The sequence below is a fragment of the Entelurus aequoreus genome, linkage group LG11 (genome assembly GCF_033978785.1).
Source record: "Entelurus aequoreus isolate RoL-2023_Sb linkage group LG11, RoL_Eaeq_v1.1, whole genome shotgun sequence".
In the NCBI taxonomy this organism is placed as follows: Eukaryota; Metazoa; Chordata; class Actinopteri; order Syngnathiformes; family Syngnathidae; genus Entelurus; species Entelurus aequoreus.
The window spans coordinates 11857750-11872102 of record NC_084741.1 but is presented as its reverse complement, the minus strand read 5'-3'; the positions used below and the strand labels follow the sequence as shown (position 1 = coordinate 11872102).

At 38.9% G+C, this 14353-nt stretch overlaps 1 protein-coding gene across 2 annotated transcripts in view; it reads left to right on the top strand.

The window, feature by feature from the left end:
• mboat7 (membrane bound O-acyltransferase domain containing 7) overlaps window positions 1-14353 on the top strand; it is a 29034-nt gene that overhangs the window by 6719 nt on the left and 7962 nt on the right. For both annotated transcript variants that reach the window (XM_062062496.1, XM_062062494.1), the window contains exons 4-8: window positions 1109-1235; window positions 1298-1454; window positions 3488-3683; window positions 5734-5886; window positions 8600-8773. In XM_062062496.1, the coding sequence (XP_061918480.1) occupies window positions 1109-1235; window positions 1298-1454; window positions 3488-3683; window positions 5734-5886; window positions 8600-8773 (807 nt within the window). The remainder of the gene's footprint in view (window positions 1-1108; window positions 1236-1297; window positions 1455-3487; window positions 3684-5733; window positions 5887-8599; window positions 8774-14353) is intronic.

The following is a 14353-nucleotide window of genomic DNA, read 5'->3' as shown; positions in this document are numbered from 1 at the left end:
CAGGAAAGGACAGAATGTGACAGAAAATGACAGAAAGTGACAGAATATCACAGAATGTGACAGAATAGGGCAGAAAATGACAGAATGTGACAGAAAGTGACACAATTTGACAGAAAATGACAGAATGTGACAGAAAATAACAAAGTGACAGAAAATGACAGAAAGTGACAGAAAATGACAGAAAGTGACAGAATGTGACATAATGTGACAGAATAGGACGGAAAGTGACAGAATGGGACAGAATGGGACAGAATAGGACGGAAAGTGACAGAATAGGACGGAAAGTGACAGAAAATGACAGAAAGTGACAGAATGTGACAGAAAGTGACAGAATGGGACAGAAAATGACAGAAAGTGACAGAATGTGACAGAATGTGACAGAAAGTGACATAATGTGACAGAAAGTGACAGAATGGGACAGAATAGGACGGAAAGTGACAGAATAGGACGGAAAGTGACAGAATGTGACAGAATGGGGCAGAATAGGACGGAAAGTGACAGAATGGGGCAGAATAGGACGGAAAGTGACAGAATGTGACAGAATAGGACGGAAAGTGACAGAATGTGACAGAATAGGACGGAAAGTGACAGAATGTGACAGAAAGTGACAGAATGGGACAGAATAGGACGGAAAGTGACAGAATGTGACAGAAAATCTCCGAAAGTGACAGAAAATGACAGAATGTGACAGAATAGGATATAATAGTGTAGAAAAAAGACTTCTTAAAAAAAAAAGTAGCATTGTTTGTACATCAGTTGAAATGTAAACAACATGATGGCGCTAACACTTCCTGTCTGCGTGTAAACACTTCCTGTCTGCGTGTTAAACACTTCCTGTCTGCGTGTAAACACTTCCTGTCTGCGTGTAAACACTTCCTGTCTGCGTGTTAAACACTTCCTGTCTGCGTGTAAACACTTCCTGTCTGCGTGTTAAACACTTCCTGTCTGCGTGTAAACACTTCCTGTCTGCGTGTTAAACACTTCCTGTCTGCGTGTAAACACTTCCTGTCTGCGTGTTAAACACTTCCTGTCTGTGTGTTAAACACTTCCTGTCTGCGTGTAAACACTTCCTATCTGCGTGTTAAACACTTCCTGTCTGTGTCTAAAGGCTGGCCCCTGGACTGAGTCTCTGCTGGACCTTCCTCTACCTCCTCTTCTTCCGCCTGGTCACATGGTTTGGTCTGCCCCCGCCCACGCCCTTTGCCAACGCCGTGCAGCTCCTCCTCACCCTGAAGGTAGACAACACCCGTGTCACGCGCTGGCAAGCACACCTGCCGACACATTGTGTTCCTGCCAGATGGTGAGCCTGGCCAACGAGGTGCACGCCTACCACGCCAACAACAAACAGGAAGCCAGCGTCTCCACCAGGTCTTCTGTGATTGGTTGTCTGTCCAGAGAGCCCTCGCTCTATGACGTCATGTCCTACGCCTACTGTTATGTTGGCATCATGACAGGTGAGTCCTACTGTTATGTTGGCATCATGACAGGTGAGTCCTACTGTTATGTTGGCATCTTGACAGGTGAGTCCTACTGTTATGTTGGCATCATGACAGGTGAGTCCTACTGTTATGTTGGCATCATGACAGGTGAGTCCTACTGTTGTGTTGGCATCATGACAGGTGAGTCCTACTGTTGTGTTGGCATCATGACAGGTGAGTCCTACTGTTATGTTGGCATCATGACAGGTGAGTCCTACTGTTATGTTGGCATCATGACAGGTGAGTCCTACTGTTATGTTGGCATCATGACAGGTGAGTCCTACTGTTATGTTGGCATCATGACAGGTGAGTCCTACTGTTATGTTGGCATCATGACAGGTGAGTCCTACTGTTATGTTGGCATCATGACAGGTGAGTCCTACTGTTATGTTGGCATCATGACAGGTGAGTCCTACTGTTGTGTTGGCATCATGACAGGTGAGTCCTACTGTTATGTTGGCATCATGACAGGTGAGTCCTACCGTTATGTTGGCATCATGACAGGTGAGTCCTACTGTTATGTTGGCATCATGACAGGAGAGTCTTACTGTTGTGTTGGCATCATGACAGGTGAGTTTTACCGTTATGTTAGCATCATGACAGGTGAGTCCTACTGTTATGTTGGCATCATGACAGGTGAGTCCTACCGTTATGTTGGCATCATGACAGGTGAGTCCTACTGTTGTGTGGGCATCATGACAGGTGAGTCCTACTGTTATGTTGGCATCATGACAGGTGAGTCCTACTGTTGTGTTGGCATCATGACAGGTGAGTCCTACTGTTATGTTGGCATCATGACAGGTGAGTCCTACTGTTATGTTGGCATCATGACAGGTGAGTCCTACCGTTATATTGACATCATGACAGGTGAGTCCTACCGTTATGTTGGCATCATGACAGGTGAGTCCTACCGTTATGTTGGCATCATGACAGGTGAGTCCTACCGTTATGTTGGCATCATGACAGGTGAGTCCTACTGTTATGTTGACATCATGACAGGTGAGTCCTACTGTTATGTTGGCATCATGACAGGTGATTCCTACCGTTATGTTGGCATCATGACAGGTGAGTCCTACCGTTATGTTGGCATCATGACAGGTGAGTCCTACCGTTATGTTGGCATCATGATAGGTGAGTCCTACTGTTATGTTGACATCATGACAGGTGAGTCCTACTGTTATGTTGGCATCATGACAGGTGATTCCTACCGTTATGTTGGCATCATGACAGGTGAGTCCTACTGTTATGTTGGCATCATGACAGGAGAGTCTTACTGTTGTGTTGGCATCATGACAGGTGAGTTTTACCGTTATGTTAGCATCATGACAGGTGAGTCCTACTGTTATGTTGGCATCATGACAGGTGAGTCCTACCGTTATGTTGGCATCATGACAGGTGAGTCCTACTGTTGTGTTGGCATCATGACAGGTGAGTCCTACTGTTATGTTGGCATCATGACAGGTGAGTCCTACTGTTATGTTGGCATCATGACAGGTGAGTCCTACCGTTATGTTGGCATCATGACAGGTGAGTCCTACCGTTATGTTGGCATCATGATAGGTGAGTCCTACTGTTAAGTTGGCATCATGACAGGTGAGTCCTACCGTTATGTTGACATGACAGGTGAGTCCTACTGTTATGTTGGCATCATGACAGGAGAGTCTTACTGTTGTGTTGGCATCATGACAGGTGAGTTTTACCGTTATGTTAGCATCATGACAGGTGAGTCTTACTGTTATGTTGGCATCATGACAGGTGAGTCCTACCGTTATGTTGGCATCATGACAGGTGAGTCCTACTGTTGTGTTGGCATCATGACAGGTGAGTCCTACTGTTCTGTTGGCATCACTACCGTTATGTTCTCCAAATGAGCTAAACAGATGTAATAAGTAGAGTGGTCCACACTCCTGATCTTTTGAGAAAGAATCAAAGATCATTTGTTGTGCAGAAGATGCTGCTGTACTGACTTTTACCTGGTCCTGGTCCTGGTCTTCCCCTCCCCCTTCAAGGCCCCTTCTTCCGCTTCCAAACGTACTGGGATTGGTTGCAGCAGCCCAGTCCGCTGGCGCTGCCCGGCTGGGTGCCCTGCCTGCAGCGGCTGAAGCCGGTGCCCGTGTTTGGCGCTCTCTTCCTGGCCGTCAACGCCGTCTTCCCTCTGGCCTACGTGCGCTCCGACCACTTCCTGGACCACAACTTCTTCTTCAGGTAACATTTCCTACCTGGCATGTGCTCTTTGCAAGCCCAACTAGGGCTAAACACTGTGCCACCGTACCACGGGTTTTAGCCCGCTTTTTTATGACCTAGTCCAAATAAGGAGCAGGAGGAAAATACACCATTTTATTGCTGAAAGAGCTTTGTTTATTATATTTGAGGGCTCTAACATACTGAAAACTCCCCAATTTGTGTGAAAAAAGTGATATTTTGGGCTCCAAAGTCCAATTAAATTTCCTGTTCTCTGCCCAACCATCCAAGCCAAGCCCCGCCCACATTTTTTGCATTTGATCATCACCCATCAGTTTACTGTCTGTCTCTGATCAGCTATATTAGTGATCAGCTATATTAGTGATCAGCTATATTAGTGATCAACTATATTAGTGATCAGCTATATTAGTGATCAGCTATATTAGTGATCAACTATATTAGTGATCAACTATATTAGTGATCAGCTATATTCATGATCAGCTATATTAGTGATCAGCTATATTAGTGATCAACTATATTCATGATCAGCTATATTAGTGATCAGCTATATTAGTGATCAACTATATTAGTGATCGGCTATATTAGTGATCATCTATATTCATGATTAGCTATATTAGTGATAATCTATATTCATGATCAGCTATATTAGTGATCAGCTATATTCGTGATCGGCTATATTAGTGATCGGCTACATTAGTGATCGGCTATATTAGTGATCGGCTATCGGCTATATTAGTGATCGGCTATATTAGTGATCTGCTATATTAGTGATCAGCTATATTCGCGATCAGCTATATTAGTTATCGGCTATATTAGTGATCAGCTACATTAGTGATCGGCTATATTAGTGATCGGCTATCGGCTATATTAGTGATCGGCTATATTAGTGATCTGCTATATTAGTGATCAGCTATATTCGCGATCAGCTATATTAGTTATCGGCTATATTAGTGATCAGCTATATTAGTGATCAGCTATATTAGTGATCAGCTATATTAGTGATCGGCTATATTAGTGATCGGCTATATTCGTGATCGGCTATATTAGTGATCAGCTATATTCGTGATCAGCTATATTCGTGATCAGCTATATTAGTGATCAGCTATATTAGTGATCAGCTATATTAGTGATCAGCTATATTAGTGATCTGCTATATTAGTGATCAGCTATATTAGTGATCAGCTATATTCGTGATCGGCTATATTCGTGATCAGCTATATTAGTGATCAGCTATATTAGTGATCAGCTATATTAGTGATCAGCTATATTAGTGATCTGCTATATTTGTGATCAGCTATATTAGTGATCAGCTATATTAGTGATCATCTATATTCATGATCAGCTATATTAGTGATCGGCTATATTAGTGATCGGCTATATTAGTGATCGGCTATATTAGTGATCGGCTATATTAGTGATCGGCTATATTAGTGATCAGCTATATTCATGATCAGCTATATTTGTGATCAGCTATATTCGTGATCAGCTATATTAGTGATCAGCTATATTAGTGATCACTATATTAGTGATCAGCTATATTAGTAATCGGCTATATTAGTGATCGGCTATATTAGTGATCGGCTATATTAGTGATCGGCTATATTCGTGATCAGCTATATTAGTGATCGGCTATATTAGTGATCGGCTATATTAGTGATCAACTATATTAGTGATCAACTATATTAGTGATCGGCTATATTAGTGATCGGCTATATTCGTGATCGGCTATATTAGTGATCGGCTATATTAGTGATCGGCTATATTCGTGATCGGCTATATTAGTGATCAGCTATATTCGTGATCAACTATATTAGTGATCAGCTATATTTGTGACCAGCTATATTAGTGATCAACTATATTAGTGATCAGCTATATTCGTGATCGGCTATATTAGTGATCAGCGCCTTCACAACGGACCTGGTCGTGTGTTCTTGGGAGGAATTAGTGGAGAAGTAATACAACATAAATCACAGTAGGACTGCTACATGACAAATGAAAAGTCAGGCGACGTGACCTCGGTATTAGTGATCAGTTTGTCCCTTTCCCCCCTCAGGCTCTTCTACATGGTGGCAGTGTTCTTCATGTTCAGGATGCGCTTCTATGCTGCCTGGTGCAGTGCAGAGGCTGGATGCATCAGTGCTGGACTAGGCTGCTACCCTGAAGGAGCTCACTGCAAACCTGGCGGGGGGCCCACTGTCTGCTACAGGTGAGGATGCTAACCTTGTAGCCTAGCTGTCTGCTACAGGTGAGGATGCTAACCTTGTAGCCTAGCTGTCTGCTACAGGTGATGATGCTAACCTTGTAACCTAGCTGTCTGCTACAGGTGATGATGCTAACCTTGTAGCCTAGCTGTCTGCTACAGGTGATGATGCTAACCTTGTAGCCTAGCTGTCTGCTACAGGTCATGATGCTAGCCTTGTAGCCTAGCTGTCTGCTACAGGTGATGATGCTAACCTTGTAGCCTAGTTGTCTGCTACAGGTCATGATGCTAACCTTGTAGCCTAGCTGTCTGCTACAGGTCATGATGCTAACCTTGTAGCCTTGCTGTCTGCTACAGGTGATGATGCTAACCTTGTAATCTAGCTGTCTTCTACAGGTGATGATGCTAACCTTGTAGCCTAACTATCTGCTACAGGTGATGATGCTAACCTTGTAGCCTAACTGTCTGCTACAGGTGATGATGCTAACCTTGTAGCCTAGCTGTCTGCTACAGGTGATGATGCTTACCTTTTAGCCTAGCTCCTCTCTTATGTTAGCATTTTAGCCTAGCTCCTCTCTTATGTTAGCATTTTAGCCTAGCTCCTCTCTTATGTTAGCATTTTAGCCTAGCTCCTCTCTTATGCTAGCATTTTAGCCTAGCTCCTCTCTTAAGTTAGCATTTTAGCCTAGCTCCTCTCTTATGTTAGCATTTTAGCCTAGCTCCTCTCTTATTGTAGCATTTTAGCCTAGCTCCTCTCTTATGCTAGCATTTTAGCCTAGCTGTTCAGCTAAGTTTGTACGTTTAAAAACTGTGCATTTCATTACTTGGCGCTACCTTAGAAGTAAGCTAACTTGTCATACTCTAACATGCTAACGCTAACATGCTAATGTTTCGTGCTAGCTTAACTAATTTAGTTTGTCTACACCTAAAAACAGCGCATTTTATTACTTGGCACTATCTTAAGAAGTAAGCTAACTTGTCATACTCTAACATGCTAACATGCTGATGTTTCGTGCTAGCTTAACTCATTTTGTTTGTTTAAACCTAAAAACGTAAACCTAAACCTAAAAATCACAGCCCTATGGTCCCACATAACCACCTGTTCGCTCAAATTTGTGGATATTTTAAAAACAATTATTTAAAAAAATGTCCAAGCCCCACACATAATTTAAAATGATGTCAACTTGTCCTATGTCATCATGCTAACGTTTATTGCTATATTTTAAGCTAACTTTGTAGGTTTTAACCTAAAAATTGTGTTTTGTAATATTTGGCGCCATCTTGGAAGTATGCTAACGTCACTTATATTAGCATGCTAACATTTTGATCCTAGCTCGTCTCTTATATTAGCATTTTATCCTAGCTGTTCAGCTAATTTTGTTTGTACGTTTAAACTTAAAAACAGCGCATTTTATTACTTGGCGTTTTCTGAGAAGTAAGCTAACTTGTCTTATGTCATCATGCTAAAGTTTATTGCTATATTTTTAGCTAACTTTGTAGGTTTTAACCTAAAAATCGTGTTTTGTAGTACTTGGCGCCATCTTGGAAGTATGCTAACGTCTCTTATATTAGCATGCTAACGTTTTATCCTAGCTTGTCTCTTATATCAGCATTTTATCCTAGCTGTTCAGCTAATTTTTTACGTTTACACCTAAAAACAGCGCATTTTATTACTTAGCATTTTCTGAGAAGTAAGCTAACTTGTCATACTCTAACATGCTAATGCTAACATGCTAATGTTTCATGCTAGCTTAACTCATTTTGTTTGTTTGAACCTTTTAAACGTAAACTTAAACCTAAAAATCACAGCCCTAATAGTCCCACATAACCCACCTGTTCACTCAAATTTGTGGATATCATAAAAAAAATGTCCAAGCCCCACACATAATTTAAAACGACGTCAACTTGTCCTATGTCATCATGCTAACGTTTATTGCTATATTTTTAGCTAACTTTGTAGGTTTTAACCTAAAAATTGTGTTTTGTAATACTTGGCGCCATCTTGGAAGTATGCTAACGTCACTTATACTAGCATGCTAACATTTTATCCTAGCTTGTCTCTTATATTAGCATTTTATCCTAGCTGTTCAGCTAATTTTATTCGTTTACACCTCAAAACTGCGCATTTTATCACTTGGTGCTATCTTAGAAGTGGGACGTATATCCTGAGTTTATAAACTTAATATCAATTTTTCTAAAAACAAAAAAAGATTTTGTGATGCTTAAAAAAAATATCGATGTAATCATAGTAGTATCGACTAGATACGCTCCTGTACTTGGTATCATTACAGTGTATGTCAGGTGTAGATCCACCCATGGCGTTTGTTTACATTGTGACGCCGGTGAGCTATTGTATCCTCCTACGGTGTGTAGTGAAGCATGTTTAGCTATTCCTCGTCCTACGGTGATAATGGTACTTGTTAAAAAACGTGCTTTGTTTGTTGTGATTTAGAAGTAGCTAAAACACTGCCATTCTCCCTTTTCTGTCTACACACTGTGTCTGCTTGTAAGTACTCTGTGTGTGTGCGCTGCCGAACATGCTCCTCTGCTCCTAAAACCAGCAATGTCATGACGTGACGACGACTGGGGGTGCGGGGGACCGGTACTTTTTAGAGGCGGTATAGCACAGAATATGACTCATTAGTATCGCGGTACTGTACTAGTACCGGTATACCGTACAACCCTAGTACAAACATGTACGTACGCCTTCTCCTTTCAGCTCCAACGCGTCCGAAGAGAAGTACGACTTTAAAACCATCCAGAACATCGACTGCTACAACACGGACTTCTGTGTGAAGGTGCGACACGGCCTGCGCTACTGGAACATGACGGTGCAGTGGTGGCTGCATCACTACATCTACCCCAACGCACCCTTCAGCTCCTACACGCTCAGGTGAGGCCCCGCCTTCCTCTGGACGCATTGTGTGTGTGTGTGTGGAAAGGAAGGAAAAGTATCTTCCATATGAGGAGGTGTGAACAAGTGATGACATAAATCATGGTCCCAATAACATTGCATCTAATAGAGAGCCAAATACTAGAGTCCGTGAACATTGCTCCAAAGTCAGGCTCTTTTTGTTGATTTAATGTGCATACAAAAGTCAACATTGACAGGTGCAAAGGCAGCAATATATGATAAAACAAGATGGCAGCTAAAGAAGGACTTCCCTATTCATCCCCGCCAGGTGAACAGCTGATTTGACCACTTCCTGTGCTGACGTAAGACAACCATATAGGATGAACAAATACACTACGCTACTAAGACTATAGTGGACATTAACAGTTAGCTTCTACAGCTGGGTTGCCCAAAGTGCGGCACAGGGGCCATCTGTGGTCCCTGACTCCTTTGTCATCTGTGGTCCCTGACTCCTTTGTCACCTGTGGTCCCTGACTCCTTTGTCATCTGTGGTCCCTGACTCCTTTGTCATCTGTGGTCCCTGACTCCTTTGTCATCTGTGGTCCCTGACTCCTTTGTCATCTGTGGTCCCTGACTCCTTTGTCATCTGTGGTCCCTGACTCCTTTGTCATCTGTGGTCCCTGACTCCTTTGTCATCTGTGGTCCCTGACTCCTTTGTCATCCGTGGTCCCTGACTCCTTTGTCATCTGTGGTCCCTGACTCCTTTGTCACCTGTGGTCCCTGACTCCTTTGTCATCTGTGGTCCCTGACTCCTTTGTCACCTGTGGTCCCTGACTCCTTTGTCACCTGTGGTCCCTGACTCCTTTGTCATCTGTGGTCCCTGACTCCTTTGTCATCTGTGGTCCCTGACTCCTTTGTCATCTGTGGTCCCTGACTCCTTTGTCACCTGTGGTCCCTGACTCCTTTGTCACCTGTGGTTCCTGACTCCTTTGTCATCTGTGGTCCCTGACTCCTTTGTCACCTGTGGTTCCTGACTCCTTTGTCATCTGTGGTCCCTGACTCCTTTGTCACCTGTGGTCCCTGACTCCTTTGTCATCTGTGGTCCCTGACTCCTTTGTCATCTGTGGTCCCTGACTCCTTTGTCACCTGTGGTTCCTGACTCCTTTGTCACCTGTGGTCCCTGACTCCTTTGTCACCTGTGGTCCCTGACTCCTTTGTCATCTGTGGTCCCTGACTCCTTTGTCACCTGTGGTTCCTGACTCCTTTGTCATCTGTGGTCCCTGACTCCTTTGTCACCTGTGGTTCCTGACTCCTTTGTCATCTGTGGTCCCTGACTCCTTTGTCATCTGTGGTCCCTGACTCCTTTGTCATCTGTGGTCCCTGACTCCTTTGTCATCTGTGGTCCCTGACTCCTTTGTCATCTGTGGTCCCTGACTCCTTTGTCACCTGTGGTTCCTGACTCCTTTGTCACCTGTGGTCCCTGACTCCTTTGTCACCTGTGGTCCCTGACTCCTTTGTCATCTGTGGTCCCTGACTCCTTTGTCACCTGTGGTCCCTGACTCCTTTGTCATCTGTGGTCCCAGACTCCTTTGTCATCTGTGGTCCCTGACTCCTTTGTCATCTGTGGTCCCTGACTCCTTTGTCATCTGTGGTCCCTGACTCCTTTGTCATCTGTGGTCCCTGACTCCTTTGTCACCTGTGGTCCCTGACTCCTTTGTCATCGGCCTTAAGCACGTGACAGAAAACAACAAATAGAGATCTGGTTTGCACCCCCTGGTGGTGACATCTATCAAAATGAGGGTGGTCCCAAAAAGGAGGGATTTTTCAAATTGACTGTGTGTTGCTTTTAAAAGTGCTCCCCCTCTGGCCAACATATGAAATAAGAAGTGTGTGTAAGAAATTGAAATGCGCCCCCTTTGGCCAAAATTAATTTACAAAAATGAAGTAAATATGTATATAGAGACATACTGTAATAACTTGATAAGATTAAAAACTAATTACAACCAAAAAATTCAACAACAACAAAAAAATTCACTAAAAGCAATCTTTTTCTCACAATGTGTCGACTTTTTTCTTATAAAATTGTGAACCATGTCTCATATTATTTCTGTTTCTGGAATATTGCAATATTTTCTCGTAAAATTATGACTTTTTTAAATTTAAAATGATGACTTTTTTTTAATGTAAAATTATGACTTTTTAATGCAAAATGGTGACATTTGTCATATAAAATTCTGACTTTTATCACAATGTTGCCAATTTTTTTTTTGTTCTTGTAAAATAGTGACATTTTTTGGAGTAAAATGATGACTTTTGTCATCATTTTGTTCCGATTATTATTATAATATTGCCAAAATGTTTAAGTTTTCTTATAAAATTGTGACTTTTGTCGAGTAAAATTACGACTCTTTTAAAAAAAAATGTCCAAATTTTGAGCTTTTCTTGTAAAATTGCGACTGTTATTGGGTAAAATTCACAATGTGGCGACTTTTTTCTTATAAAATTGGGAACAATTTCTCATATTCTTTCTGTTTTTGCAATATTGCAATATTTTCTCGTAAAGTTACGACTTTTTTTAATGTAAAATTATGACTTTTTAATGCAAAGTGATGACATTTGTCATATAAAATTCTGACTTATCACAATATCGCGAAATTTTTTGTTGTTTTTGTAAAATAGTGACATTTTTTGAGTAGAATGATGACTTTTGTCATCATTTTGTTCCGATTATTATTATAATATTGCCAACATTTTTAAGTTTTCTTATAAAATTGTGACTTTTGTCGAGTAAAATTACGACTCTTTTCAAAAAAATTGTCCAAATTTTGAGCTTTTCTTGTACAATTGCGACTGTTATTGAGTAAAATTCACAATGTGTCGACTTTTTTCTTATAAAATTGGGAACAATTCCTCATATTCTTTCTGTTTTTGCAATATTGCAATATTTTCTCGTAAAGTTACGACTTTTTTACGTAAAATTATGACTTTTTAATGCAAAGTGATGACATTTGTCATATAAAATTCTGACTTATCACAATATTGCCAAGTTTTTTGTTGTTCTTGTAAAATAGTGACATTTTTGGAGTAGAATGATGACTTTTGTCATCATTTTGTTCCGATTATTATTATAATAATGCCAAAATTTTTAAGTTTTCTTATAAAATTGTGACTTTTGTTGAGTAAAAATACGACTCTTTTCAAAAAAATTGTCCACATTTTGAGCTTTTCTTGTAAAATTGCGACTGTTATTGGGTAAAATTCACAATGTGTCGACTTTTTTCTTATAAAATTGGGAACAATTCCTCATATTCTTTCTGTTTTTGCAATATTGCAATATTTTCTCGTAAAGTTACGACTTTTTTACGTAAAATTATGACTTTTTAATGCAAAGTGATGACATTTGTCATATAAAATTCTGACTTATCACAATATCGCCAATTTTTTTGTTGTTTTTGTAAAATAGTGACATTTTTTGAGTAGAATGATGACTTTTGTCATCATTTTGTTCCGATTATTATTATAATATTGCCAACATTTTTAAGTTTTCTTATAAAATTGTGACTTTTGTCGAGTAAAATTACGACTCTTTTCAAAAAAATTGTCCAAATTTTGAGCTTTTCTTGTACAATTGCGACTGTTATTGAGTAAAATTCACAATGTGTCGACTTTTTTCTTATAAAATTGGGAACAATTCCTCATATTCTTTCTGTTTTTGCAATATTGCAATATTTTCTCGTAAAGTTACGACTTTTTTACGTAAAATTATGACTTTTTAATGCAAAGTGATGACATTTGTCATATAAAATTCTGACTTATCACAATATTGCCAAGTTTTTTGTTGTTCTTGTAAAATAGTGACATTTTTGGAGTAGAATGATGACTTTTGTCATTTTGTTCCGATTATTATTATAATAATGCCAAAATTTTTAAGTTTTCTTATAAAATTGTGACTTTTGTTGAGTAAAAATACGACTTTTCAAAAAAATTGTCCACATTTTGAGCTTTTCTTGTAAAATTGCGACTGTTATTGGGTAAAATTCACAATGTGTCGACTTTTTTCTTATAAAATTGGGAACAATTCCTCATATTCTTTCTGTTTTTGCAATATTGCAATATTTTCTCGTAAAGTTACGACTTTTTTACGTAAAATTATGACTTTTTAATGCAAAGTGATGACATTTGTCATATAAAATTCTGACTTATCACAATATCGCCAATTTTTTTGTTGTTTTTGTAAAATAGTGACATTTTTGGAGTAGAATGATGACTTTTGTCATCATTTTGTTCCGATTATTATTATAATATTGCCAACATTTTTAAGTTTTCTTATAAAATTGTGACTTTTGTCGAGTAAAATTACGACTCTTTTAAAAAAAATTGTCCAAATTTTGAGCTTTTCCTGTACAATTGCGACTGTTATTGAGTAAAATTCACAATGTGTCGACTTTTTTCTTATAAAATTGGGAACAATTTCTCATATTCTTTCTGTTTTTGCAATATTGCAATATTTTCTCGTAAAGTTACGATTTTTTTTAATGTCAAATTATGACTTTTTAATGCAAAGTGATGACATTTGTCATATAAAATTCTGACTTTTATCACAATAGTGCCAATTTTTTTTTTTGTTCTTGTAAAATAGTGAAATTTTTGGAGTAAAATGATGACTTTTGTCATCATTTTGTTCCGATTATTATTATAATAATGCCAAAATTTTTAAGTTTCCTTATAAAATTGTGACTTTTGTTGAGTAAAAATTACGACTATTTTCAAAAAAATTGTCCACATTTTGAGCTTTTCTTGTAAAATTGCGACTGTTATTGGGTAAAATTTACAATGTGTCGACTTTTTTCTTATAAAATTGGGAACAATTTCTCATATTCTTTCTGTTTTTGCAATATTGCAATATTTTCTCGTAAAGTTACGATTTTTTTTAATGTCAAATTATGACTTTTTAATGCAAAGTGATGACATTTTTCATATAAAATTCTGACTTTTATCACAATAGTGCCATTTTTTTTTTTTGTTCTTGTAAAATAGTGAAATTTTTGGAGTAAAATGATGACTTTTGTCATCATTTTGTTCCGATTATTATTATAATAATGCCAAAATTTTTAAGTTTTCTTATAAAATTGTGACTTTTGTTGAGTAAAAATACGACTATTTTCAAAAAAAATGTCCACATTTTGAGCTTTTCTTGTAAAATTGCGACTGTTATTGGGTAAAATTCACAATGTGTCGGCTTTTTTCTTATAAAATTGGGAACAATTTCTCATATTCTTTCTGTTTTTGCAATATTGCAATATTTTCTCGTAAAATTATAACTTTTTAAATGTAAAATTATGACTTCAATGCAAAATGGTGACATTTGTCATATCAAATTCTGACTTTTATCACAGTATTGCCAATTTTTTTGTTGTTCTTGTAAAATAGTGACATTTTTGGAGTAAAATGATGACTTTTGTCATCATTTTGCAGAGTAAAATTCCGATTATTATTATAATATTGCCGACATTTTTACGTTTTCTTATAAAATTGTGACTTTTGTCGAGTAAAATTACGACTCTTTTCAAAAAAACTGTCCAAATTTTGAGCTTTTCTTGTAAAAATGCGACTGTTATT